The 27,673-nt window shown below is 42.2% G+C and overlaps 1 protein-coding gene across 1 annotated transcript in view; it reads right to left on the bottom strand.

The window, feature by feature from the left end:
• Positions 1-7,961: 7,961 nt before the first annotated feature.
• The window catches only part of RNF150 (ring finger protein 150), a 266,121-nt gene continuing 246,409 nt past the window's right edge, over positions 7,962-27,673 (bottom strand). Inside the window, exon 7 of the mRNA XM_021679330.1 lies at positions 7,962-8,080. Coding sequence (XP_021535005.1) covers positions 7,962-8,080 — 119 coding nt within the window. The remainder of the gene's footprint in view (positions 8,081-27,673) is intronic.

Here is a 27,673-nt window from a genome sequence, read left to right as displayed (position 1 = left end):
CCTGCCCCCGCCCCCCCCCGAAAAAACCCCCAAACCAATTATAGCGCCTTCACCAATCATTTAAATATACCTGTGATTTTGTACAGAAGATGATGTTTTGGTAAAAAAGCTACATAATCCACTACTAAATTTCTCGGCAATGAAGAGCTAACCAAGGTCCAAATTAAAAGCTATCCATGCAAATGTTATCAGGGATCATTTTTGTGATTTTTGAGTTATGTGGCAAATAAATCCAGGAAGCTGTCCCATGATCTGAATGTGGAGGATGGGTGATAGCATGATTGCACCACCATGTGTATGATCTGCAGACTAGCCAAAGTAAAATTCTACCTGTGACATCATTCGTTTTACGATCAAAGCACAAAAATTCATGTATAGGGAGGAAAAATAAATCCACTGGATTTTTTTGTCGCTAGCAGGGAAATACTAGAGATTGATTTATGGTGCCATTTCTGAATATTTTATAATGGTAAATTCTTTGTAGCACATTTTTTTTTTTCGGTGAAAATAACAATGTGTTATATACAAAGGGGTTAAAAGAAGTCGGTTTTTTTCTTTTCACATTATTGAAATGGCAATTGCTGGTCATGGTCTGCAGTCTATAAAATTGGGTATCACATATACACTGCTTGGGAGGCTCCCCTGGAAACTAGAATAATCATCCTCCCAGCTCATGAATATTTTAAAGAACAAGTCCCATTATTTTTCAGGATGAATGGAATGTAACTTTTCACAAGTACAAAATTACTTCAAGTTTTCTAAATATAAGGGACATCCCACTATAAAAATAACAGCCCCTCCCAACCCTCCCCCACTCCCTACATCTCTTTCTAATTATAAAATGGTACAACCATTTCAGATTACTAATGTGAGAGCAGGAAGTAAATACATTATTATGTACATGTACAAAACACGTCAGTATTTCACACCATTTACATTCATATGAAAGAAGTCTGTTTATTGATCTTCCATTGTGATTTGACAAGAAGAGAGTTGAGATAAGTTACCAAACACTCTGGCCCTTGCCTTCGAACTCTGCACAAACATTCCGGCCAGAGGCATCTTCTTTGCCAACCGAACTAAGGATACGCTTTGACATTTTGCAGAAGAAAGGGCTGCGGACAGTAAGACCTTCTGTGGGGCTCCCCTTCAACTTCCCCGAGCTTGTGACATTCTTTCCTCTTTTGATAAACGTGGACCAAATTCTCAACTACTGAGGAAAAACTGTATGACGAAAGGCAAATAACTGGTCCTTGAGTAAATGGTGACCCTAGTCAAATTAACCGGCTGAAAGAATGGCGATTAGTCCAGCAGGGGGCGCCCTGCCCCCGTGAAATAACAGCCTACCGACCAGTAAGTACCACAGATGCCAACATAAAGTCCTTGACGCTGGCAATCCTTCTTCAACTGCTCTGCTGTGTATTCGTACAGGCCATAGTTTGGTATTTTCTTCAAAAGTGTGGGATACACTCTAATTAAGAAGCTCTCCTACATGAAAATTCTTTGGCTATTTAAAATCTTCACATTCTCAAAGAGAACAATAATTCCGAGTACAATAAAGCGCTAGTTTTGTCTAAAATTTTTTGAGGGAAAAAGGAGACGAAAACACCAGACTTTAAAGATGGTGTGGTACTAAGGCCACGATACTTTTTTTTTTTTTTTTAGATTTCTGGATTTAGTAAGGGCAGTCACCAGCCTGCAAGAGAAAATCCCCTAAGGTTTCACAGTTTCGTCTGACTAGGCAACCCACCTTCACCTTTATTTACGAGAACATTAGGAGAAAATTAAACGAGTCAATGGAAGAACATGTGTCCATCTGGATGGTGATTGGTCTTTGGTTTGCATAGCACACATGGTCCTCGCATTTTCCTGCCTCTCCGAGCCCTTCAATTCAGTAAGGATGACAAGACCACAGACATTCTGCCAAGCAGTGATTCTGGGTACCTTGGGTGGAGCTTCCTTCTTCAGAGAAGTTCTCCCTTGCTCTGTACAGACCTGCAGACCCCTTAAGAGACTATGTTCTTGCCTTATCATTATCATCAACGAACATTTCTCAGGTGGCTATGGAGCGAATGGCTCTGTAGTAAGTCCAAAAGTAGCACAACGATGAAAAGGTTTTTGATCACTGAGATTCCTGAAAAAGCCGCTTGATTGAGGCAGGCATAGTTCACAGGGTGATAAAGAGATATGTGAGTGACCTCATCGGGTTCTTTGCATAACAAGCAGGTTTTGTCATTAAAGGGCTTGATAATTAAGGATCTACATCTAGCATCCGGAATCACCTCTTTAGTTTTGGGATAATTTCGTGTTGTTACAAGGGTCAAAATGTAAAGCGTAAACCAATCTCTGGGTTTTTTTTTTTTTTTTAAACAAATTACTGTTCCTAATTACAAAGGGCCTGGAGCTGTGAGATGGGGAGACAAGCAGGCAAAGAGAAGAGGTAAGTGATGCTGAGAAACTTATTCCTGTTTCTCAGGATTAATTTATCTTTCAGGCAATCCCAACCTTCTTTGCAACCATGAGTGTTTAACTCATGAGTGTTAAACTCCTTAACACACACACATACACACCCCAAAACACCGGGTCAGTTCTAAACCTAGGGGATGAGAATTCACTTGGGAAGAGTGCCCATGTTCATATCCGGCCATCCTCTTTCTCACTTCCTGCAGGCTAGTATTCTCACCTCCTTTTAACTGCCATCATCAATTACATGTCGGTGACACACAGCACTGCACAAGGCACCTGTGTCCCTCACCTGGGGAGAATGGTTTCCTTGTGTCTCTTTTTCAATCTTTAGGAAGAAATGGCCTCCCAGATCCCTTACAAAGAGGAAGTTCTTGTGCTAAGAAGCGGAGTTATGAAGCATGCGTGGACACCGGATACGGTCCGGCCCATACATTTTTCTAAGAAGTCCTAATCTCAGGGACCTCTGGTGAACTAGGAAGGTCACAAATGCCCAAGGTAGAAGATAATAGATCTCGACAGCATTCTGGAATTGTGACTTTGCCATTATTTGCCTAGGAGACTTTTCTGGCAAGGAAGCCTGAAAAAAAGGCAATAGCTATAGTGGTCTGTGATTAAATTCGTGCCAGGAGAAGTGAAAACATGACTAACTCCATTATGGAGGAAGTTAATTTGCCTTTAGAGTAGACTGGTTTTCCTCATCAGAAGTGCAAATATAGACATTGCCACACAATGAAAACAAGAAAAACACCAACACCAGTAACAGTAATCACAATAAATGGTAATCACAATAATGATAAGTCTATAGATCCAAAGCCACCAAGGTTTTTTTGTCTTGAAAGATGGGAAAAGAATGTGTGTAGGTGTGTGTACAGAAAGAGACAGGCAGTCCAAGAAAGCCACACACACAGACACACACACACACACACAGGAGAGAGAGAGAGAGAGAAAAGGGAAAGAAATCTAAGACAGAGCATATAAAAAATGCTACTGGAAATTGCTGTGGGGGCCCCAGACCACAGAGGGCTGGGTCCTCGCTCCACAGAGGATGTGACTCTGTGTCTCAGATTTTCTGAAAGAGTTTTGATTTAATGAGATTTCTTTGTTTTCAGTCAAGGTGATGCATTCAGTGGATAACTAAATGCCACTTATTTTTTATGCTCTGCAAGAATTTTCAGCTAAACACAACTCATAAATAAGAAAGAACCCCACGTTAGGCTATCTATCACCATTTCTGGTTCTGAAGGTGTGGTAGCCACAAGGATGTCAGCACTGTCTGAAGTAGCCATTGGGCATTGTGGTTTCTGACATAACCAAACCCAGACCTGTGAATGTCCAGAACGAGGGAAATGCTGAAAACAATCTTTGGACAGGGATTTGCCTCCACGGTTACCATCATGACCAGGTGATGTCAGAATAGGTAGGTGCTTTTGCCACTATTCTTTTTTTTTTTAGAATTTTTTTTTTAAGTAATCTCTACATCCAATGTGGGGCTCGAACTCACGCCCCCAAGATCAAGAGTCACGTGCTCTACCGACTGAGCCAGCCAGGCGCCCCTCCACTATTCACTTTCTGCCTTTTTCTAACTCCCCTTCGTCCTGCCTAGGTGATGGAGTTAATATTTCAGGGGTAACTAAGCCCTGGAGACTAAATCAATGTTTAGCTGCTGTATTCATGATCAGGGCTCAGGTCTTCTCAAAGGGATCAGCGACACGGAAGAGGCAATTCCTAGAGGTGACTCTCAGTTCTTCTGAGGGAATGGAAATGCTCCCTTTCTTGCCCACAGCCTTCGGGTGAGAGAGGATGCTGACTTCTGAGTTGAGAGCTGGCGATTGTCAGCTGTCATGATTCACCCAATAGGGCTGGGCAGTCACAACCCCAAAGACTTCTTCTCAATGAGGCCACTCAGAGTCTTGTATTTGCAGTCAGTACGTAACTTCTCACTTTACCCCCTCAAATCCCCAGGGGGCACTGGCACCGGGAAAAGGCCTTCTGCCAGCCCGGAAGCAGGAGAACTAATGGTTGAGGTGAAGTTGGATGGAATTCTCTTTGGCTCCTGAGTGCCACATACCAGTCTAAGGGTTTGTCTTAGACGTGAGGGAGATAATTTTGTTTCAGCACCAAATCAACATGGTTTGTGTGACTTTTTAAAAAAAACAACTGGTCAGCAAAGTAACGGTAACAGTAATGGACATCAGTGTATGGTTAGAAAGGTCAGGCAGAAATTTCAAAAAGAATGGCCTGAATATTTACCCATTACAAAATAAACAGATCTTTGGGCCTCTCATTAGGCAACTTGGGTGGAGTCTAGTTCTCTCTGGAGGTAATTAGGTTTTAACTTTTTTTTTTTTCTTTGCAAGGGTCAGGGGATCTTGTGAGAATTCTGGAGCAGCTCTGGGCCTGCGCTGTCCAGCTGGAAGCCACGGGTCACATGTGGCTGTTGAGACAGAGCTGGAGATGTAGCTAGTCCAAAGTGAGGCATGCTGGGATCTTAAACACACGATGGGTTTAGAGGACTTAGTACAAAAAAGAATGTAAGATATTTCACTTATACTTTTTACATGTTGAAACAAAAAGATTAAATATATTATTAAAATTATTTTGAACTGTTCCTTTTTACTTTTTAAAATGTAGCCAGTAGAAAATGTAAAATTTACATGGGTGACTTGCATTATATTTCCATTGGATAGTGCTGGTCTGGACACTCATTATAGAAAAATGTGCATCTGTAAATATGCATAAAGTTTGCGTATACTTTTAGAGGGTTCCCAGCTCAGAATTTCCTCTTTGGGAGGTGGGGGGAAGGTGGTGAAGAAGGTTATGGGAGAAGGTTTTCATTTCTTTTAAACCCTTCTATGCTGGTTAAACTTTTTTTTTTTTTATAACCACCAAAGCCACAGGAAAATCCTCTGGAAAAAAACCTTTGGTAAATGGAGAGCCTCCTAGGCTCAAGGGTTTTGTAGCAGAACCTCCTTGGGGTAAAGTCATAGGCCCCAGAGGCGTACATGGGCAACCAATTCCTGATTTGCCTGGTCACCGGCAGGAAGAGACAACACTCATCAAATGGAGAACTATGCAGTCCAAAAGGCATTTTCTCTCCTGGGTATGGAATACAATTTGTATTTCTTTTGCTGTTGGATTATCCTTCTAATTCCATTTGACCTAAGTTAACACCCAAATGTGCTTCAGGTAGAGCTGACTGAAGGAGCACATGGTGTAACCCATGCTGACCAAGAACAAGAAACACCTTGAGATGAAGAATCCCACACCGAGGACTAGGATTTGAAGGTATCCAGAGATTACAAACTCTGTGACTAACAGTGGTTTTAAAACAAGGCAAAACAAAACCACTCTTACTTGGACTTCAACCTTGCATCATGTCGATATTCATTCTCAGCAACATAGGAGTGCTGAATCCCAGAAGCCATTAATGTCTGTTACGTGTTGAGGAACTGCCTCCCTAAGGTAGGAAGTCAGCTATATGTCATCCCCATTTGCCAAAACATGGATTCCCCCCCCGCCCCACCCCCTCTGCCCCACGCTCATTAGCAGTCTTAAGGCCAGAAGGAGCTTTGGCCATCATCTTGTGAAACTCCTTCATTTCACAGATGAGGGAGAAGGGAGAAGATGAGGCCCAGCAAACATGTGGCTCAGCCCCAGGACTCCTGCCCCCCTTGCCTGCCTTCGCACACTGACCCTGGGTTTCATTACAGGACGTGTGAGACTCCCAGAGAGAGGTGAAATTTCTGAAGGTGGTAATCATTTTCCTTGCCTTGCTGCCTACTTAGAAAGCATCAAATAGGAAATCATTAAAGATGGTGAAAAAAGAGCAATCAGTAGTCTGACATCCACTCCCTTGACATCCACTGCATGTTTCAGCAGGGCAGTGGGGATTTACAACACAGCCCAACTCTGGTTTTTGGAGGAGTATTAGTGTAATGAGGTGGAAAAGCCTCGTCAAAGATGTAAATACCTCAGTGAGAAAAGCTCTCCTTCTTAGTAACCCACGCAGCCGCGTCGCCTTCTTACAGAGGATGAGGTGATCCGTGATTGTCCAGGGAAACCGTTCACTACCTTAGTCATCTCTGCATCTGGACAGTCTAAATGTATTACAAAATTGCCCACTGAAAAAAAAGCACATCTCTGTCCTAGTTACAAAAAAAGAATAAAAACGTAAGTAGTTTAAAAATGCCAGTGAGTCTCAGTATCGATTGGATGCCTCTTTTCCTCTCCGTCTTTGTCTCTCTCCGTCAGGAGAAACTTGGTTCGCAAATTCCCATGCTGTACTTTTTAGATCAAGTGGTTTATCAAATCACACGTCTCTCCTCACTTGGTATTTAGATGTACTCGGGGAGCCCTGGGAAGCAATCTACTAAGGATTCCCCTAAACCCTCCCTTGAGGTCTGGTGAGGTTTAACAGAAGTGTGTTGGGATTAAGGTAAAACCCTGGCGCTCCCTCAGCCCCCACTGTGTTGGACACTGGGCTCCCAGAGGATTGGGTCTCTTCTGAAGCCTCCATTGCCTGCAGAAGCCACTTGTGGAGGGAAAAAAAGACTGTTCTAGCCTTGGGGAGACCAAGATCACAGACATTTTTGCTTTTGGGAAGAATATGTGGTATCTGGTCTTAAAACTGGGCTTGCAGTCCCAGCTGCAAGCCCTACAGTCAGTCATGAAGAACAGCGCTACAGCCCTGGAGGGGGACTTCGGAGTTTGGAATTTCAGTCAAAGTCTTTAAGATCCAGGCAAAAATGAAGCTTCTTTCTCACGTCACGTGGGCCATTAACAGAGCCAGGCAAGTGGAAACCAGCGTGATGTGGCTGCAAATAATTAGTAGCCTCAGCAGAGTCAGAGCTTAGTGCTGGGGTCCCTGGCAGCTAGGATCTTTAAGATCCACTTAAAAGAATTTAGATTCTTAAGGAAAGCTGGCCTTAGACTATTTCAGGGTGCTGAGGCACTTCCCAAAGCCATGCACACTTCATGCTGAGAGGTCATGGCCATTCATCTCAGAGATGGCGTGTACAAACTGATCATAGCAGGAACTGGTGCTTCGAAACAGAACTCTCTACAAAAGCTGGAGTCAACCAAAGGGGTGGACATCATGTAAACTGCACACAATGTTTAAAAAGAAACTGCTAAAGAAATCAAACCACATTCCCCAAACAACAAAACAAGACCTGGAAGAAAAGGAAATAAAACTAAGAAGCCCTGAATGTGTCCTGTCTGTTTTAGGAGCTTCTGAAGTGCGGGTGTCTATAAGGACATGGGAGGGAAAATCAGCTTTCGACTTCTCAGCTGCCAAGGCCATGGACTGTTGTACAGATGGAGAGACGGCTTCCTGATTAACATGACTTTGGATATTGCTTTCATTACCATTCTTGAGCCGAGCGCCGTGGAGTTACCAAGTGGTTCTGGAGGTGTGTGTAGCCGGTCCAATTCTTGAGGTTCTCCTCCCTTCCTTCCCCTGGGGTCCTACATCCCTTTGTTCTATAGTCACCGTTTCAAGACTTGACCTCTTCACAGTCTTGGTCAGTGGAAAGGTCTACATCAGACAGTCCAACGTCCATGGCCATAATCAGCGAGATGTCAGAATCACTGCTTACAGCTGGTTCCTGCTCGCCTGGGAGGAGAAAGCAAAGTTCATGGTGAACACTGAACTATGTTTTTGGAGGCTGGTTATTTTAATACAATTGTCTTTAGGAACATTTCTTTGATGGCCGAGAGAAGGTATTAGAAAAATTGGCTATTTTGTAAAACAAAAACAAAAACAAAAACTAGGTAGAGCCTTATCTCACACGATAGCCCAAAATAAATTCTAAATAGGTCAAAAAGTTAAATGTGAAGAAGAAACTAATATAGCTAGAAGAAGATATATCTTATAAGTATATATCTAAGTAGGACAATATCTAATATATCAAAGTAGGGCAAGAAACTCTATGTGGAAAAGCAGTTGAGCAATTCACAGAACAGACTGATAAATGTGCATAAAATTCAAAAAATATTAAAAACATGAAAAATAAGATTAAAAGGCATATATCAAACTTGAAATATTTGTGAACATTTCACAAAGGGCTGCATTTTCAACATATAGCTTTGAAATCAGTATGAAAAACTAACCAGAAAAGTGGGCACAGGTTGCTATTAGAGAGCAATACAATATAAATGACCAATAAACTATAAGGTAAAAATGAGCTACCTTTTTTTTTTTTTTTTAATGAAACTTCTCTCTTGAAGAAACACAGCATTACACTGAGGCAGGTACTTTGATATTACTGCATGTAGAACTGTGCCATTTTCACTCAGTAATTTCATTTCCAGACTTTATCATAGAGAAATAGCCATGCAAAAATATTCACTGAAGCATTATTTATAGCAGCAAAACACCTCAAGTAACAAAGTCCAACAATATAGAATACCTGAGGAAAGTGTGTTACTTCTAGAACACAATCTTCTTGCTGTAACAACTCAAGTAACATTTCCAAAGAACCTCTAGTTACATAAGAAAATGCTCACAGTATTCTTCTCAGTGAAAACTGAAGTGTTCAAAGCTTTATATGCAGTGAGGCTTGGAGAGAAAATTAACAAGAAGCAAGAGAAAGTTAACTAGAAGCAAGGAAGCCAAAAATGCTAGTCGGAGTTGTCTCAAGTTTTGGGATTTACATTCATTTTCTTTAAAAAAAATTTTTTTCAGTTTTACTTCCAAACGTTCTGCAATGAACAAATATCATTCATTCACTCAAGACATAGTGAGTCCCCACTATGTACAAAGGACTGGGCTAGATGTGAGGGACCTAGGTAAGAGCAAGACAATTCCTGTCTTCAAGGAGCTTACTGTCTAGTAGGCAGGCACACCATGAGACAGGCAATCACAACACAGTGGGATATGCATGATTGCTGGAAGATGCAGCTGGTGTTATAGGAGCAGGTAAGAGGGCTATGTGACCGACTACTGAGTCAGAAGGCTTCCCATCGGGTGTAACGTCTACACTGAGTCCTCAAGGAGAACTCGCATTCTAGCCAGATGATTAAGAAGGAAGCATCTCTTAAGCACTAGCAATAGCATGTATGGATAGTTATGTCTGAGCATGATAGGGAGCCTTGTACAGATGGACATTAGATCATATTTAAATATGACTGGAATGCAAGGTCAAGCCAGGGACTCTGAAGGGAGACTGAGGTGCTCAGCTGCATAAAAGGCAGCTTTAAAACCAAAAGACCTTGCATGTCCCATTATCCTGTTGAAGAAACACGTAATTAGAAGACCGGCAAAATGTCGAAGTACTGAAGAAGCTGGTGGTTATAATACTTTTGCTCTGATAATCACTGATATAATTTATTTCCTATTGAGGTACAGTTAAAGAGTTAAAGAGAATATATGAGTTTTATGAAAGATGTAAATTCTTTTTTTAAGTTTAAATTCAGTTTACTTAACATATAGTGTATTATTAGTTTCAGAGATAATTTAGTGATTCATCAATTACATATAACACCCAGTGCTCATTACATCAAGTGCCCTCCTTCATGCCCATCACCCAGTTACCTCATCCCTCCACCCACCTCCCCTCCAGCAACCCTGTTTGTTTCCTACAGTTAAGAGTCTCTTATGGTTTATCTCCCTGTTTTCATCTTTTTTCCCCTTCCTGTCTGCTATGTTCATCTGTTTTGTTTCTTAAATTCGACATTTGAGTGAAATCATATAATTGTCTTTCACTGACTGACTTATTTTGCTTAGCCTAATACCCTCTAGTTCCATCCACATCATTGCAAATGGCAAGATTTCATTCTTTTTGATGGCTGAGTAGTATTCCATTATATATATACACCACATCTTCTTTATCCATTCACCTGTCAATGGACATCTGGGCTCCTTCCACAGTTTGGCTATTGTGGACACTGCTGCTATAAACATTGGGGTGCAGGTGCCCCTTCGAATCACTATGTTGTATCCTTTGGATAAATACCCAGTAGTGCAATTGCTGGGTCATAGGGTAGCTCTATTTTTAACTTTTTTTTTTTTTAAAGATTTTATTTATTTATTTGACAGAGAGAGACACAGCGAGAGAGGGAACACAAGCAGGGGGAGTGGGAGAGGGAGAAGCAGGCTTCCTGCTAAGCAGGGAGCCCGAAGCGGGGCTTGATCCCAGGACCCCGGGATCATGACCTGAGCCAAAGGCAGACGCTCAATGACTGAGCCACCCAGGTGCCCGTATTTTTAACTTTTTGAGCAACCTCCATACTGTCTTCCAGAGTGGCTGCACCAGCTTGCATTTCCACCAACAGTGTAAGAAGGTTGTCCCTTCTTCACATCCTTGCTAACATCTGTTGTTTCCTGAGTTGTTAATTTTAGCCATTCTGACCGGTGTGCGGTGGTATCTCGTGGTTTGGATTTGTATTTCCCTGATGCTGAGTGATGTTGAGCATTTTTTTATGTGAAAAGACAGTGAATTCTTTTTTTTAAAGATTATTTATTTATTTATTTGAGAGAGAGAGAATGAGAGAGAGCACATGAGAGGGGGGAGGGTCAGAGGGAGAAGCAGACTCCCTGCTGAGCAGGGAGCCCAAGACAGTGAATTCTTAAGATGCTTAAAAGGAAACAAACAGAACTAACACAGAGTTATGGCCTTAAGAATCAGCTTGAGGGGCGCCTGGGTGGCTCAGTCGTTAAGCGTCTGCCTTCGGCTCAGGTCATGATCTCGGGGTCCTGGGATCGAGCCCCACATCGGGCTCCCTGCTCAGCCGGGAGCCTGCTTCTCCCGCTCCCCCTGCTTGTGTTCCCTCTCTAGCTGTCTCTCTCTCTCTGTCAAACAAATAAATAAAATCTTAAAAAAAAAAAAGAATCAGCTTGAGAGAAATGGGCTGTTTCACAGGGCTATATCCAACCTAAAGACTGAGCTCTACTAGGTTTCCTAGGCCCATAAATGCATGAGGTTCACAGAAACAGGTCAATGGCTAGAATAAGACTCTGGAAGCAGCTCTTGGCAGATAGAGGTATTTAGTATTTGAAAACGGGGGCGCTCCACAAAAAATAAAACTAGTCATTTAGGGAAAAAAAGGCAAAATTGGATCCCTGCCCCACACCTCTCAACAAAGTACATACTCGGCTGGCGAGTACGTGTGTCTAGACCTATATTTATAACTACGCCTGCACTACGTCTGTGTCCGTACCTGTAGCCCATTTTTAATTTATTTATTTTAATTGTGCGCGCGCACTTCTTCTGCTCCAGAGCCGTCTGGCACTTTCAATCTCTGACTTCTGGGGAATTCTTTTTGCAAACTGGGATGGTTCTCCCTTCCCTCATGGCTGCTTTGCATTTGTTTTCTCCGCAGGGCCCTGGCTTGCTGCTGTGCAGGCTATGCTCAGCACCACTCCAGAGAAAGCCTTCACTTTGGAGTCGGGGTAAGCAGTGTCCACTAGATTGGGACAGTGCACAACCTGCACAGCTGGACACAGGAGCTCGCTCTGTTTCTCAGATCCACGAAGTCCCTGGCCCTTTATCCATTTTTTTCCAGTTGCCCAGATCTTGTTATTGTCTTTTTACCTTTTTCCTGGCCATGTTGGTCTACACCTTACAAAATCCCTTTGCTATAGTTTATGTGGGGTTTTAGGAGAAGCTGGAAGTAGTTTCATATGTTCAGTCTACTCGTTTCCCTCAGCACTCTCCTAAAGCATCACTTTTACAAGGAGAAATAGATATAATTAAAATTATATGCACGAGAACTGGGAACCCATTTCACTTCATGAGACTGTATTCTAGTCTCAGCTATATAACTACACATGTTACTTTGTCTAAGTCACTCTGTCCTCTAGGGCTAAAGTTTCGTTGTCTATAAAATGAGTCTGGACTGGGTATCTCAGAGTCCTTTCCAGTTGTTAGTTTGTACCTGCATATGTTGATGTCACCCTAGCACGGTGTCTGCTACACGCTGCTTTCGCAATGAATATTTACTAGAATTCCCACTGAGGAACAAAGTTATAAGCCTTTTCTTTTTGCACAACCCTCCAAATTATTGTTTTTTCTTGAAAACAGTCTTTTCTTAATACAAAAGGGTCTGTTTGTTGTATATTTAATACAAGTATATACTAAATGGGAGAATTCACTATTTGAAGTGTAGTGAAAGCTGAATTATTCTTATTCCTGGAGATAAAAAATGAGGGTTATATTATAGAGATATAATCTCTATTTTTTTTTCCACAATGGTCCATGAACTAATTCAGCTCATGAGCAGCCAAAAGTTTCAGCTCACAATTATACTGTCAGTCAACCAAGGAGCTCATCATGGAGTGGTTCTATGCCTTTCATAAATATCTAGTTAGAAGAAAAACTAAAGGCGGCCCACATGAAGGGCTGATTAGTCAGAGTTCTATAAAGACAGCTCCATGTACCTGCACTGGCAGGTTCTCACCTTCACTCCTGGCTTTTCAAGCCACCGGCCTCAGCAGATTCTATGGACTCATTCTCACTGTGGTGTTTTCTAAGTTGGACCTTGTGAATCGAAAGAAAGAAAGGCCATAGGGACTGATGGAACTATGACTGCTGAATTCATGATGCTAGTTTGGAAACTGACCGTCCCGCACAGCTCCAGGCAAAGATGAATTCGAATCAATGAAATCAGATACTTGCCAAAAAGTGGTTCAGTTTTTACGATGTAGCATTGCATCAAGCATAGCATCTAATCATTTTCCATTTCAAAACTTAAAAAAAAATGATCTGAAGACATTAGAAGTTATTTTTTTACTCTGTCCTGTGTTTTTAATTGAACTTAGTTTGCTCCATAATTTTTAAAAGCAGGGCTTTATCTTTTAATTAAGGCAGATGTTTTACTTTGAGGCCACAATAATACAAATGAAACCCACTCTCACTAAAACATTTAGAAGGTTCTCTGTAGGTGGTACTAATTGGGGAGTGTGAAGTAGCTATTAACAATATAAATGTTCACTGAATGATACCTCCTTCCCTGCAAAAGCTGATATAAAAGGAATGCAGAAATAACACTGGCCTTTACTGAATCCTCACAACAACCCTTTGATGTAGGTGTCTTGACTCCTGTTTTACAGATGGAAAAAAAAATACTCGCAGTCCACTGGATGCAGTACTATTATACCTACTTGACATACTTTCTTCTCCTGGTTTTCATGCATTGTAAAGACATGGAGAGAACGGAAACAGAGAGTGATAGGATCCACTTAATATTTTAAAAGTTCACTCTTGCTGTTAAGTGAAGAACAGATCAGTAGGACAAAGGGTGGAGGGAATCTGGGGGGAACCACTGCAGCCAAAAAGATGAAATGTGATGATGGCTCAGTACGGCAGCAGGGATGGAGCTAAGGAAACACACTGAAGAAATATTTTAGAAGGAGGATATACAGAAAGGTGATGGGCTGGGCAAGGGCAGCAAGAGAGGAGAAAGTAGAGGATGACCCCCACATTTCTTGAGCAATACAGGTACCATTTACTGGGCAGGAGGAACTGGAAGATGAACTGGTGGGGAGAGATCAAGAGTTCAGTTGTGGGCACCTGGGTGGCTCAGTCGTTAAGCGGCTGCCTTCGGCTCAGGTCATGATCCGGGGGTCCTGGGATCGAGCCCCGTGTCAGGCTCCCTGCTCAGCGGGGAGCCTGCTTCTCCCTCTCCCACTCCCGCTGCTTGTGTTCCTGCTCTCGCTATCTCTCTCTCTGTCAAATAAATAAAAAAATCTTAAAAAAAAAAAAAAGTTCAGTTGTGCGTGCGCCATGTTTGAGACGCCCCTGAGACGTGCAAAGGGAGATGTGGGGTCGGCAGCTAGATACTGGAGTCTGGAGGACAATACATGAAGTGAGAGGCTTCAGCAGTTTGAAACCAGGAGAGTAGATGAGGTGTTTTCAGCAAAAGATTATAGAGAAAACACCAGGGGCAGAGCTCCGCAGAACACCGAAACCTACTGCCAAAGACTCAAACTCATGCCGCCAACATGATTTGTCTGGCCTGCACCATGTTATCTTTTAAAGTATGAATTAGTTACCAATATTTAAATGTCAGGATATTTTACATACACATTTAGATTTGAAATTTGTCTTGGAAAAAGAAGTATCTGGCAATATATGCCCAATTCCCAGGATGAAATCATTGAGGGGAACAGAGTAAGGGCTGCCCTGAGTAGCTCAAGGCAAAGAGGCTCTGGGTCCCCACAGCTGTCCAACAGTCTGCTGCCCTGGTTCGTGGTACTTGGCCGACGTAGATAATATCAATTGAAACCTCATATTTAGGGGGAGGGCAGAAGAATACCAGAGGAGGGCAAGCCCCAAAAGAGCCTGAAAATGGCCAGAGAATACTGTGCCATTGATTCATTTCCTTCTTTTCTTTTAAACATACTCGGTTTTACCTTCTTTATAGGCACTGACTCACAATTAACAATCCATACCCAAGGAAATGAAGTACTGTGAGTATTACTGATTTGGTTGGGTGGGTTTTAAGGCTAACTCTGTCATCTAATTCACAGTCTTGAGTGTCTTTATCACAGCATTAATGGGCATCTGATGAGATGGTGGGCAGAAAATACTCCATTTTAAATGGAGCTTTGTAACCTATTTTCTTGACCCATTACCTACTGCTTTCATACATTTCCATACTTAATTGTAAGTAAAATCCAGCAGTAGCCTCAGCGTGGTTAACCAAAAAATTCTTAGTGTTGGGATTTATTCCATTTAATTCATAAATTATTAATATCTTTGGTTTATCTCTTTCTTAATATATAAGAAAGTACCAAAGACTCACAGTTTCCCTTTGTGAAATGGGCATTGCAGCTGTAGTTCTGCTGTGGTATAAAGTGTGCCCAGATGACCAAGTTCCCTCCTGAGAATAGAAGACCCTGAGATCTGCCTCATCCAGTGTTGGGCATACCTGGCCCATCCCTGGCACTTCCCTGGCCCTTGTCAACATTCCCATTTCAGAATCCCACCATGCTCCTTCAGAAATAGGCACTTGGCAGATGTCTGTAGCACTGAAATTGAACTGAAGTTCCTCTCTGGCCATGTAGGGCAAGTTTTGTTATTTTATTAGCTAATAACAATCTTTTTTTTTTTTTTTAAAGATTTTATTTATTTATTCATGAGAGAGAGAGAGAGAGGCAGAGCGAGAAGCAGGCTCCCAAGGAGCAGGGAACCCGATGCGGGACTCGATCCCAGGACCCTGAGATCATGACCTGAGCCGAAGGCAGACGCTTAACCATCCGAGCCACCCAGGCGCCCGCTAATAACAATCTTAATGCTTATTGAGTACTTGGTACATACCTGGGATTACACTAAGTATTTAAACAGATTGTCTAATTTAATATTCAAAATCAACCTATGATATAGTATTATTTCTAGTTTCAGGTGATAAAACTAAAGCTCAGAAAGGTTAAAAACCTCCTGAGCTTACACTCCAAGTAAGACTTGGAAGTAGAATTTGAACCTAGATCGGACTCCAGGGTCCATGAACTTGACCATATCTATACTTCTGAGGTGAGATTCTTAACCTGAGGATTAGTGGACTTGCAGGGGCATCCAGGTACCTAAAATTCTATACGTGCTTATATGCTTATATGGATATATACATTTTTCTGGTAAGAGGATTGCTTTCACTAGATTCTTGCAGAACCACAAAAAGGCTAAGAACCATTCACTGAAGAGATTTCGCACCCTGGGTGACTTGGAGGACACACTGCTGTATGCAATAAGAGTGGCTTGCCTTTCTTTTTAATGTATTTTTTGTTTTACATTTCACTGACTATCTGTTTTATTAATTTGACATGACACTTTTCATATGAAGTCACTGCTTTCCTACTTGATTCTTTATGGTGGTTATTCAAAGTTAAAGCAGAGGGCGCCTGGGTGGCCCAGATGGTTAAGCGTCTGCCTTCGGCTCAGGTCATGATCCCAGGGTCCTGGGATCGAGTTCCGCATCGGGCTCCCTGCTCCTTGGGAGCCTGCTTCTCCCTCTGCCTCTCTCTCTCTCTGTCTCTCATGAATAAATAAATAAATAAAAAATCTTTAAAATAAAAAAAGCTAAAGCAGAAAATTATCCCTCCCAGAATGAGCTTTGATATTTGCTGCCTGTCTTCCGAAAGAAGGCACAGAGCAGCAGCAGGCTGGAGTAAGTCCTCCTCTGTTAAGAATTAACAAACACTGCCCTCAGAGTAAGTGTTCTCTGTGCTCAGAGAAAGTAAGATGGTGATGAATATAATCCCCCAGGTGTCCTGATTCTCCAGGAGGTCTGGTGTTACATGCTGGGAGCTGCTCTGCATCACATAAAAGCTTATTTTTTCCCATGTACTTGAAAAATAAGGTTTCAAAGAAAAATGGCACCCTTCCATCCACTGCTACCAATGTTTATCTTCTTGAAAATGAGACATCATTTCCAATCACCCCTGTATGATGCAAGGGCACCACAGGAGGGGGGCTCAACCAGACTGGCTGGCTTACAACATTATCTTCTCATCTCTTCCCAGAAGTGAGCTTTCTTGAGGCTGGGGCACTGCCTATGTACTCCCTGTCATAATCTTAGTGGGTAAGTTAATCCGACTTCAAATGCAGTGTTTTCAATAAGGAAACACGTTCCTTTCGCAGGGATTCCTTGCCTTATCTCTTTTGCCTAACAAGAATTTCTGAGGAGATAAACTTCTGATTTGGTTTAAATTTTCCCTCTCAGGAGGGGCTTCTGTTGTGAGAATGGCAGGCCTGAGGGCCACTTTCCTCAGAGGCTGGGCAATAATATTAATAACGACAGCTCCAATGTATTGTCTCCTGCCTACATGCCTCACAGTGACATTCTGAAGTAGGTACCCAACGACTGCTACACATTTTACAGGTGAAGCCAACTTGTCCAAAATCAAGTGCACAGAAAGGGGGCAGAAATGGAATCCTCTCCCGAGCCCATGATATTGACAACTATGCCATTCTGGAATGGCAGAGCTGCCGGATTTTTATGTGACGGCTAAGCTGTTCTTACAGACAACACTTGGCCACCTTTGGGAACTAAGCATCCCAGGGCTACAATATAAGTTTATCCATCTGGCTAAGTGACTTCGAAATTGTTCAGATACAATCAGCGCTTTTGCCTTTTTAAGATCTTGCTCCATAATGATATAAATATATGCATGTTGAGATCAAATCAGAAAAGTCCTTTCTTCCCTCTCAGATGGGAAGGTTTAAAGCATTATTTTCTTTTTAAAGATTTTATTTATTTATTTGACAGAGACAGAGAGAGACACCGAGAGAGGGAACACAAGCAGGGGGAGTGGGAGAGGGAGAAGCAGGCTTCCCGCGGAGCAGGGAGCCCGATGCGGGGCTTGATCCTAGGACCCCGGGATCATGACCTGAGCCGAAGGCAGACGCTTAACGACTGAGCCACCCAGGCGTCCCTAAAGCATTATTTTTATGTGGACTTGGTGAGGGAGAATTCCCAGGAAGCATAAGCTTCGTATATAAATACGAAGTAAGATCACATCATTATGATTTCACTTTGCTTTTATCTCATCATCACTGGTTTTCTTTCCTTGTGACACTTCACCCAGGAGCGAAATGATTTCGTCCAGTTGCTCAAACTCCTTACGGATTTCATTAACAATTCATTCATTGAGTAATTCCTCACTAAGTGCCAAAAGAAGGGACAATGTGACTTTTGCGATAGTTTTATATTAGTTTGTGCAGGAAGGGATGCAAAACCTAGTGAACATTTATTAACATTATTAATAGCTATTTTACAATTCCCAACTAGTATTACCTACAGAAAACCTTAAGCATTAAGCGCAGTATCTGATATATGGAAGGCTCTCGATAAATGTGAATTGGAATGAAAAAAAGTAAAAAATAGGGCAAGCTGCTAGATAGATTTAGAGAGAGAGGCAAATATACAGACTTACCCATTTTTACAGTTGTATAAAATTATCTATAGACTTCATTTATTCATTCATTAATTTATTTAATCACTCTTTTATTCAATGGGTATATACTGAACACTTCATTAGGTAGGCACCCATACTGGAGATGAGCTGTGGAGGAAATAAAGATGAACTAAAACAGACTCTACCTTTAAGTTGAATTTGATCTAGTAAAAGAGATCAGACTACCTACAGAAGTTTAATCCAAGGTGATATATGCTAAAGGTGGGTGGTACAAATAAAATGCTCAAGAAACAGAGGGGTGGGGAGAATTTTGCCTCCAACTGGGTAACCAAAGGGGTTCATGAAGTAGGTCACAGGTAAACCAGTGGTGAGATCTAACTGGTATTGGGAAGTATGGGGAGGAGGGAAAATGGTATTCCTTTCAGGGGAACCAGCATGACTAGGTGTCATCATGTCAAGGCATGTGGATTGGACTGTAGCTTCGGATATGGACAATGATGAGCTATGTGCCAGAAGTAGCTTGTAGGTACTCTGCGCCCCTCCTGCCCTCTCCTGGTTCATGGGGAGCTAGAAGGCTGGGCACTGCATTTCCCAGACTCCTTTGCCAGCTGGCTTATGTGAGGTTCTGCCAAGGAGATTGGAAGGCAGGAGGAGGAGGGAAGCTACCACACTTCTGGTTCGGGTTGTGGGTTCCAGAACTGTTGGGAGCGGTTTCAACAGAATCAGAATGGGGAGGGATGTGAGTTCCTAGTTAGCCTCAATGCTGGTGGCTTCCCCAGCAGAAGCAAGACAGCTCTGACAACATCAGAATAGTGGATGCACACTCAGGAGCTCTCGGTAACACCACTGGATAAACTTTTATTTATATTTTTTGTAAATCAACTTTATTGAAGCATAATTCACCTACAATAAATTGCATCTGTTTCAAGTGTATAATTTGGGGCACCTGGCTGGCTCAGTCAGTAGAGTGTGTCACTCTGGATCTCAGGGTCATGAGTTTGAGCCCCATGTTATTTTTTTTTTTTAAAGATTTTATTTATTTATTTATTTGACAGAGAGACACAGCGAGAGAGGGAACACAAGCAGGGGGAGTGGGAGAGGGAGAAGCAGGCTTCCCGCAGAGCAGGGAGCCCGATGCGGGGCTCGATCCCAGGACCCTGGGATCATGAGCTGAGCCGAAGGCAGACGCCTAACGACTGAGCCACCCAGGCGCCCCTGAGCCCCATGTTATACGTTGAGCCTATCTGAAATTAAAAAAAGATAGAGTAGGGCGCCTGGGTGGCTCAGTTGGTGAAGCGACTGCCTTCGGCTCAGGTCATGATCCTGGAGTCCCTGGATCGAGTCCCGCATGGGGCTCCCTGCTCAGCAGGGAGTCTGCTTCTCCCTCTGACCCTCCCCCTTCTCATGTGCTCTCTCTCATTCTCTCTCTCAAATAAATAAATAAAATCTTTAAAAAAAAAAAGATAGTGTATAAGATGAGCTTTGATGGATGTATATATCTGTGCAGCCACCATTATGATCCTGAGGGTGTTTTAAAATAGTGAACACTTCTATTTCCTCCCAAAGTTTTCCCATGCCCCTTTATAGTCAATCCTTCCTTCTGTTACTGGCTCCAGGTGACATCAGATGTTTGTTTTTTTTTTAAAGTAACTTTTTATCAGATTTTTAAAAAAGATTTTATTTATTTATTTGACAGAGACAGACACAGTGAGAGAGGGAGCACAAGCAGGGGGAGTGGGAGAAGGAGAAGCAGGCTCCTTGCTGAGCCGGGAGCCCGATGTGGGGCTCGATCCCAGGACCCTGGGATCACGACCTGAGCCGAAGGCAGTCACTTAACCAACTGAGCCACCCAGGCGCCCTCTTTTTTTTTTTTTTTTTTTGAAATTTTTTTTTTATTTATTTGACAGAGAGAGAGACACAGCGAGAGAGGGAACACAAGCAGGGGGAGTGGGAGAGGGAGAAGCAGGCTTCCCGCTGAGCAGGGAGCCCGATGCAGGGCTCAATCCTAGGACCCCGGGATCGTGACCTGAGCAGAAGGCAGACGCCTAACGACTGAGCCACCCAGGCGCCCGTATCAGATTTTTTCAACATTGGTATAATTGACATTTAGGGGTGGGTAATTCCTCGTTGTGTGTGTGGGTGGCTTGTCCTGTGAATTGTAGGATGTTGAGCAGCACCTCGATCTCCACCCACTGAATGCTATAGTAGTACCACCCTCTCCGCAGCTTGACAACCAGAAACATCTCCAGACATTGCCAAATGTCACTTGAGAGGCAAAACTGCTCCCGGCAAAGAATCATGGCTCTAGTTTAAGGTGCCTTTTCTATAATGTCATTTTATAGCATGCACTCTCTGGTGTCCGGTTTCTTTCACTCAGTACACTCATTTTGAGATCTGTCCATGATGTTGCAGGTATCAATAGATCATTTCTTTTTATTGCTGGAAGGTATTCCATTGGATGGATGTATCCCAGTTTGCTGATCTATTCACAAGCTGACCAACACTGAGTTATTTCCAGTGTTTGGCTATTGTGAATCAAGCTGCTATGAACATTGGTGTGCAAGTCTTTTTGAGGGCATACATTTTTAAAAAAGTATTTTATTTAAACTCAATTAGCCAACATATAGTACATCATTAGTTTCAGATGTAGTGTTTAACAATTTATAACACCCAGTGCTCATCATATCACATGCCCTCCTTAATGCCCATCAACCGGTTACCCCATCCCCCCATCATCCACCCTGTTTGTTTCCTTTAGTTAGGAGTCTCTCATGGTTTGTCTCCCTCTCTGATGACTTCCCATTCAGTTTTCCCTCCCTTCCCCTATGATTCTCTGCGCTGTTTCTTGTATTCTACATATGAGTGAAAGAGGGCATAAATTTTCATTTCTCTTCAGTAAATACCTAGACGTGCGCTGCTGGGTCCATATGGTAGGTATATGTAAACTATATAAAAAACGGCCAAACTGTGTGTGTGTGCGTCAAAAGACACATTAAATTCACTCTCAAAACAATTTTCAAATATACAGTGCCATACTGTCAACTATATGCACATTGTTGTGCAACAGATCCCCAGAACCCTCTTCCTCTAGTCCTCCCCAATCTCTCTCTCTTCTTTTCTTCTTTAAGATTTTATTTATTTATTTGAGAGAGAGAGCATAAGCAGGGGAGAGGGGCAGAGGAAAAAGGAGAAACAGACATCCCGCTGAGCAGGGAGCCTGATGTGGGGCTGCATCCCAGGACCTTGAGATTGTGACTGGAGCCAAAGACGGACACTTAACTGACTGAGCCACCCAGGCGCCCCTTCTCTCCTCTTTCTAAAAATAAATAAATCTTTTTTAAAAACGCCATTGAGATCTTGATAGGGATTGCATTAGACCTGCAGATCACTTTGGGTAGTAGGAACATTTTATCATATTAAAAGTCTCCTAATCATGACTATGGGATATTTTCCCATTTATTTGTGACTTTTAAATCTCTTTTGGAAGTATTTTTGTTTGTTTGTTTTAGAAAGGGAGTAAGGGCGTGGGCAGAGGGAGAGAATTTTAAGCAGGCTCCATGCAGAGCGCAGAGCCTGACACAGGGCTCGATCTTACAACCCTGAGGTCGTGACCTGAGCTGGAATCAAGAGTCAGATGCTTAACTGACTGGGCCACCAGGTGCCCCCTTTAGGCAATGTTTTATAGTTTTTAGTATACAAGCCTTTCATCTCCTTAGTTACATTTATTTCTGAATATTTTACTCTTTTTGGTGTTACTGTAAATTAGATTATTTTCTTAATTTCCTTTTCAGGTTATTCATTGTAAGTGTTATAGAAAAGCAATTGTTTTTGTGTGTTGATTTTGTATTCTGCAACTTTGCTGAATTCATTTATTAGTGCTAACAGGGATTTTTTTTTATTGAATCTTTGGGATTTTCTACATACTAGATCATGTCATCTTCAAACATAGATATCTGACTTTTTTCCTTCTAGTGTGACGCTTTCTGTTTTTTTCTTGCTTAACTGCTCTGACTAGGACTTCTAGTACTTTGTCAAATAGAAGCGGCGAGAGTAAGCATCCTTGCCTTGTTCCTGATCTTAGAGAGAAAGCTTTTAGTTTTTCACTGCTGAGTATGACATTTGCTGTGGGCTTTTCATATGTGACTTTTAATACACTGAGGTAATTTCCTTCTATTTCTCGTTTGTTGAGTGTTTTTATCACAAAAGTGTGTAGAATTCTATCAGATGCTTTTTCTGCATCAAGATGATCCTGTTATTTTTATCCTTTGTGCTATGAATGTGGTGAATCACATGTTGGGATCTACGATCCATTTTAAGTTAATTTTTTAAAAGATTTTATTTATATTTTGACAGAGAGATAGACAGCGAGAGGGGGAACACAAGTAGGGGGAGTGGGAGAGGAAGAAGCAGGCTTCCCGCCGAGCAGGGAGCCCGATGCGGGGCTCGATCCCGGGACCCTGGGATCATGACCTGAGCCAAAGGCAGATGCCCAACGACTGAGCCACCCAGGTGCCCCATTTTATGTTAATTTTATGTATGGTGCAAGGTAAAGCTTGGCGTTCATTTTTACTCAAGATTTTTTGTGATCAATTTCTTATATTAAATTCCCCTCTTTTTAAATACCAAGAGTGATTTCCATTTTCCTGACTGGTCTCACTGATTACAGTGATGAGGTTGGAAGGATAGGCTGTACGAAAATGAACAGGAATTTGAATGCCAGGCTAACATGTCATGAACTTTTTTTTTAACATCCATGGGTTTTATTACGTTGTGCATAAGAAATACTTGCTTAGATAAACTGCTGAAAAATAAAGTCTCAGTTTCTCTCTCATAATAATAATAATTTTTTTGTAGACTGTAATGAGATTTGGTACATTTAGGTATAGATACACATATGCATGCGTGCGCGCGCACACACACACTGTTTTGCGTCACTGTGTCTGACATGTGCTATGCCAGATGATGCACTGCTATTATTGTATTTAATAAATTTAATCAGAACCTACTTTAGTCCTTTCCCATTAAGACTCTTGCCTGCTTCCTTCTTTGCCCATTAATGTGCTGGAAGACAATGGGTACCCTTCTCTTTCCCTGTCACTACCCTACTGTTTCTGTAATGTTCTATTTCCTCAGTGTTATTGGATGTAGGCTGATGCATCAACATTTCATCAAGAGCTCATTTGCCCTGTGATAGCCTCATCCCTCCTGCTTGTAAAAGTGTCACCCTGTCACAAGATAGCCTAACACAAGAGTCATAAGAAACTAGAGAACAGGGCTCTGAGGGAAACACAAAGTCTAGTTTAAAGGTCAAGCGGCAGAACATAGCAAAGTCGGAAATCTTTCACTTCGCTCTGGAATGGATTGGGGAAGGCAGAAGTAGGGACATGGTTTCTTACACATACCTTTCTGAAAGGAAGAAGCATTTTAAATAGGGACTCTGCTGAAATATAAGTCCTTAAGAAGAGCATAAGCAAACTGTAAGGTAATAAATAGTTCAGTGCTGGAGAGCTGACATTGCCAAGAGCACATTTGGGTCTCTGCATGCAGGCATCATTTTATATCAATCTGTTCTACCACCACCATCAATTTAAAGTTTTTTTTAATTAAGATTTTATTTATTTATTTGACAGAGAGAGAGACAGCGAGAGCAGGAACACAAGTAGGGGGAGTGGGCGAGGGAGAAGCAGGCTTACCGCTGAGCAGGGAGCCCGACACGGGGCTCGATCCCAGGACCCTGGGATCATGACCTGAGCCGAAGGCAGATGCTTAACTGACTGAGTCACCCAGGCGCCCCTCAATTTAAAGTTTTTACTATGGTTGTCATTTCTGACCATTCTGACCATCTGCCCCATAAAGCACGTGGAGAAGCTTGCTTTATAAAACTTCAAGACTGCAAGTCATTTGTTTAGAGAAACCCCTGGTTGCCTCTACCTCCTCCAACAAATACAGCATAATTCACCTTTAGCTGGTGTGAGAATAGGTTATGACCTGGTGTTTCGGGGCAGGAGGGGAGGACTCTAAGCGGTCGCACAAATAAGCCCTCAAAAACTGTTAGATTCATCTTAGCTAAAGAAAAGAGGCCTGATGTTTTGACCCAGACCATGAGTTGATATCCCAAAAATAAATTACCCAAATTCACAGTAATTGGGATGGATGTGCCTTCCTGGAAAACCTAATGGATTCTATCTAGAGCACATAATAGCAAGAGCAGTCATCCAATCATACATTATAAGATCATAACCTAACCCATTCCTCTGGCTCACAGAATGCAATTTCTAGTTCCTTGTGCTTAGGGCAGAAACCAGAATTTTAATCAATATTTGGCCATGCAATGGGAATTCCTTGCCATGAGTTTAGGGTAAAAATAAAGGAGATGCAAATGATGTAATGTGATATAATGATTTATTAGAAAGATATTTTTGATTATTCAGATGACCAAAATCTATTTCTCAGATATATCTGATCTTCATCCACAGTTTCTGAAAACACTTCAGAGCCATAAAGGTGAAATGGGTGTCTTGTTATTAATGAAGGTGGCTTCTGAACCTCATCCAAGGCAGGAGGTCCAACCATGTGATTAGAGAGTTGGAACGTTCAGTCCCACCCCAACCTCCAGGGACAGGAGAGGGGCTGGAGGGTTGAATCAGCCAATGACTTAGTCATGACTATGTAATGAAGCCTTCATAAAGACCCAAGAGGACACCTTTTTGGCCCCCTTTTTTCTAAGAGCTTCCACACTTGGGGAACCAGAATGCTTCAGAGCCAGGCACTAAGCTCCATGAGGATAGAGGCTCCTTTGTTTGGGACCTTGCCATAGGTATCTCTTCCTCTGGTTGTTCATTCATATCCTTTAATAAACTATCATATCCTTTAATAAACTGGTAAATATAAGTGTTTCCCTGAGTTCTATGAGCTGTTTAGCAAATTTTTAAAAAAGGTTTATTTGAGAGAGAGAGAGAGAGAGAGAGAGAGAGAGGGAGAGAGCGCACGCGCACAAGCAGGAGGGCCAGAGGGAGAGAGAATCTCAAGCGGACTTTGCACTGAGTGCAGAGCCAGACGCGGGGCTTCATCTCACAACCCTGAGATCAGGACCTGAGCCGAAACCAAGAGTTGGAGGCTTCACCAACTATGCCACCCAGGTGCCCCTGTTCTAGCAAATTAATTGAACCTAAGGAGGAGGTTGTTGGAACAAAAAATCTGTAGCTGGTCAGTCAGAAGCACAAGGAAACAGCCTGGGCTTGTGACTGGCATCCGAAGTGGTGGTGGTGGGGGGTGAAGTCCTGTGGGACTGAAGCCTTAACCTGGGGAATCTGATGCTATGTCCACATAGATGGGGTCACAATTGAGTTGAACCCTCGGACATGCTGCTGGTGTCTCAGAATTGCTTGGTGCTGCTATGTGTGGAATTTCCACCCTCCAACTGGAATTGGATCAGGGAACATTAGAGAGGCAAGCTGATCAACCAGGGAAGGGAGCATGACGGGAAAAGGGAATGAAGTCAGGGTGGGGGGGTGGGGAGTGGATAGTAAGCCGAGTCTGACATTTGCCCTCCACTCTGCCCCTTGGGGAGAGAAACCACTGCTCTTCTACTCTCTTGGGTCTTCTTTGTTTCATAACCAAGCAGATAAAGCCAGAAGAGCCTTAGAGTTTACTTATCACTCACTCATTCAATCCAGTAAGATAATGGATAGAAAACATTTAGCCTAGTTTCTGGTTCAGAAAAACTATTTAATAAAATGTAGGTTTTGACGGTGGTACTATAAAGCTGGAGCTGCTATTCATGTTGTTTGCAGGCAGATGAACCTATCTCACCCACTTCTAAGTGAGGAGGCAGACAAGGAACCCATAGTTGCATGCTGGTTGAATGGTACAATGCTTAGTATTACGTCAGTGTGGAGATCAGGTGTTCTAACTTTTTTTTTTTTTAAGATTTTTTTTAAGGTTTTTATTTATTTGTCAGAGAGAGGGAGAGAGAGAACACACGCAAGCAGGGGGAGCGGCAGGCAGAGGGAGAAGCAGGTTCCCCGCCGAGCAGGGAGCCGGATGCGGACTAGATCCCAGGACGCTGAGATCATGACCTGAGCTGAAGGCAGACGCTTAACCGACTGAGCCAGCCAGGCATCCCGTGTTCTAACTTCTTAAACAGCTCTTTCCAACTGTTTATTTCCCCTTTACAAGCACATTCTCAAACTTAAAAGAAGAAAGCCATCCTCCCTTTTGATAAACATACAAATCTTATCCCTCCCCACGAAAGTTTTGATACCTTCAACCCCCTCCCCCCCCCATCACTTTGCCCTGGGGAATCACTGCTATTTTTCTTGAATCCCCACCAGGCAGGAAGATTTTGTTGAACTTTGAAGTGAGTATTTAAAAAAATGATTTGCATTTTGGTGTTTTCCAGATACAGAATTAAATCATTACTTTATGGGATATTTTTCTAGATTCACTATCCCTTACCACTAATCATTGGTTAAAAGGTTGAAATCCCTAAATGCTTTATCTGGGTTTGGTACCTCTTTAAAAATCTCATGGTACCTTGAAGCAGATTTTCTTGGTGGGGGTAAGGGGGATGGGGACAGACACTAAAAAAAAGTTACAAAAGTGCAGGAGTAATATAGTAACCTAAGCTGCTATGTCTCCATCACCAAGCACTGATACTTACTGATTTTCAGATGTCTGTCCAGCGTCACCTCCTCAGAGAAGCTGTCCTTGTCTGTATGACCTAATAGCTCCTAATCACTCTCTAATGCCTTACCTGGCCTTATTTTAATTTTTGATAGTCCCATCTTAATATTCTATTCTATTCATTATGTTCTTCTGTCTTGTTCAATACAATGTAATCCCCATGAAGTCAGAGACCGCATCACCACAAGATCCCCCAGCACAGAAAGAAGGGTCTGAGTTATACCAGGCTGTGAATAAATATTCATTTTGTAAATCATGTTATATTTCAGTAAAAGCAGAAATAACAAAATCATGTTTGTTCCCTTTGTACCTCATTTCTAGTTTTATACTCCCAGCAAAGCAACCACTAATACAACCTGACATGAGTCTTTACAGTACATTTTATACAAATGTGTGTGTGTGTGTGTGTGCGTGCCCGCGCATGCATCTGTGCAGGTAAGAAATAAATCTATGAACAAATTAAGTGCTATTCTGTGTAAGCATTAAATTTATTACACAAATGAAAGCTTGCTGTGTATGTTATTTTTCAACTTATCTTTTTTCTTAATCTTGTTTTTCAGATTTAATCATATTCTGTATTTAATTCTTTTTAAATGCTGTTAAAGGGGCGCCTGGGTGGCTCAATCGGTTAAGCCTCTGCTTTGGCTCAGGTCATGATTCCAGGGTCCT

Source organism: Neomonachus schauinslandi, chromosome 2, assembly GCF_002201575.2.
Source record: "Neomonachus schauinslandi chromosome 2, ASM220157v2, whole genome shotgun sequence".
NCBI lineage: Eukaryota > Metazoa > Chordata > Mammalia > Carnivora > Phocidae > Neomonachus > Neomonachus schauinslandi.
This window is presented reverse-complemented; position numbering and strand designations above follow the sequence as displayed.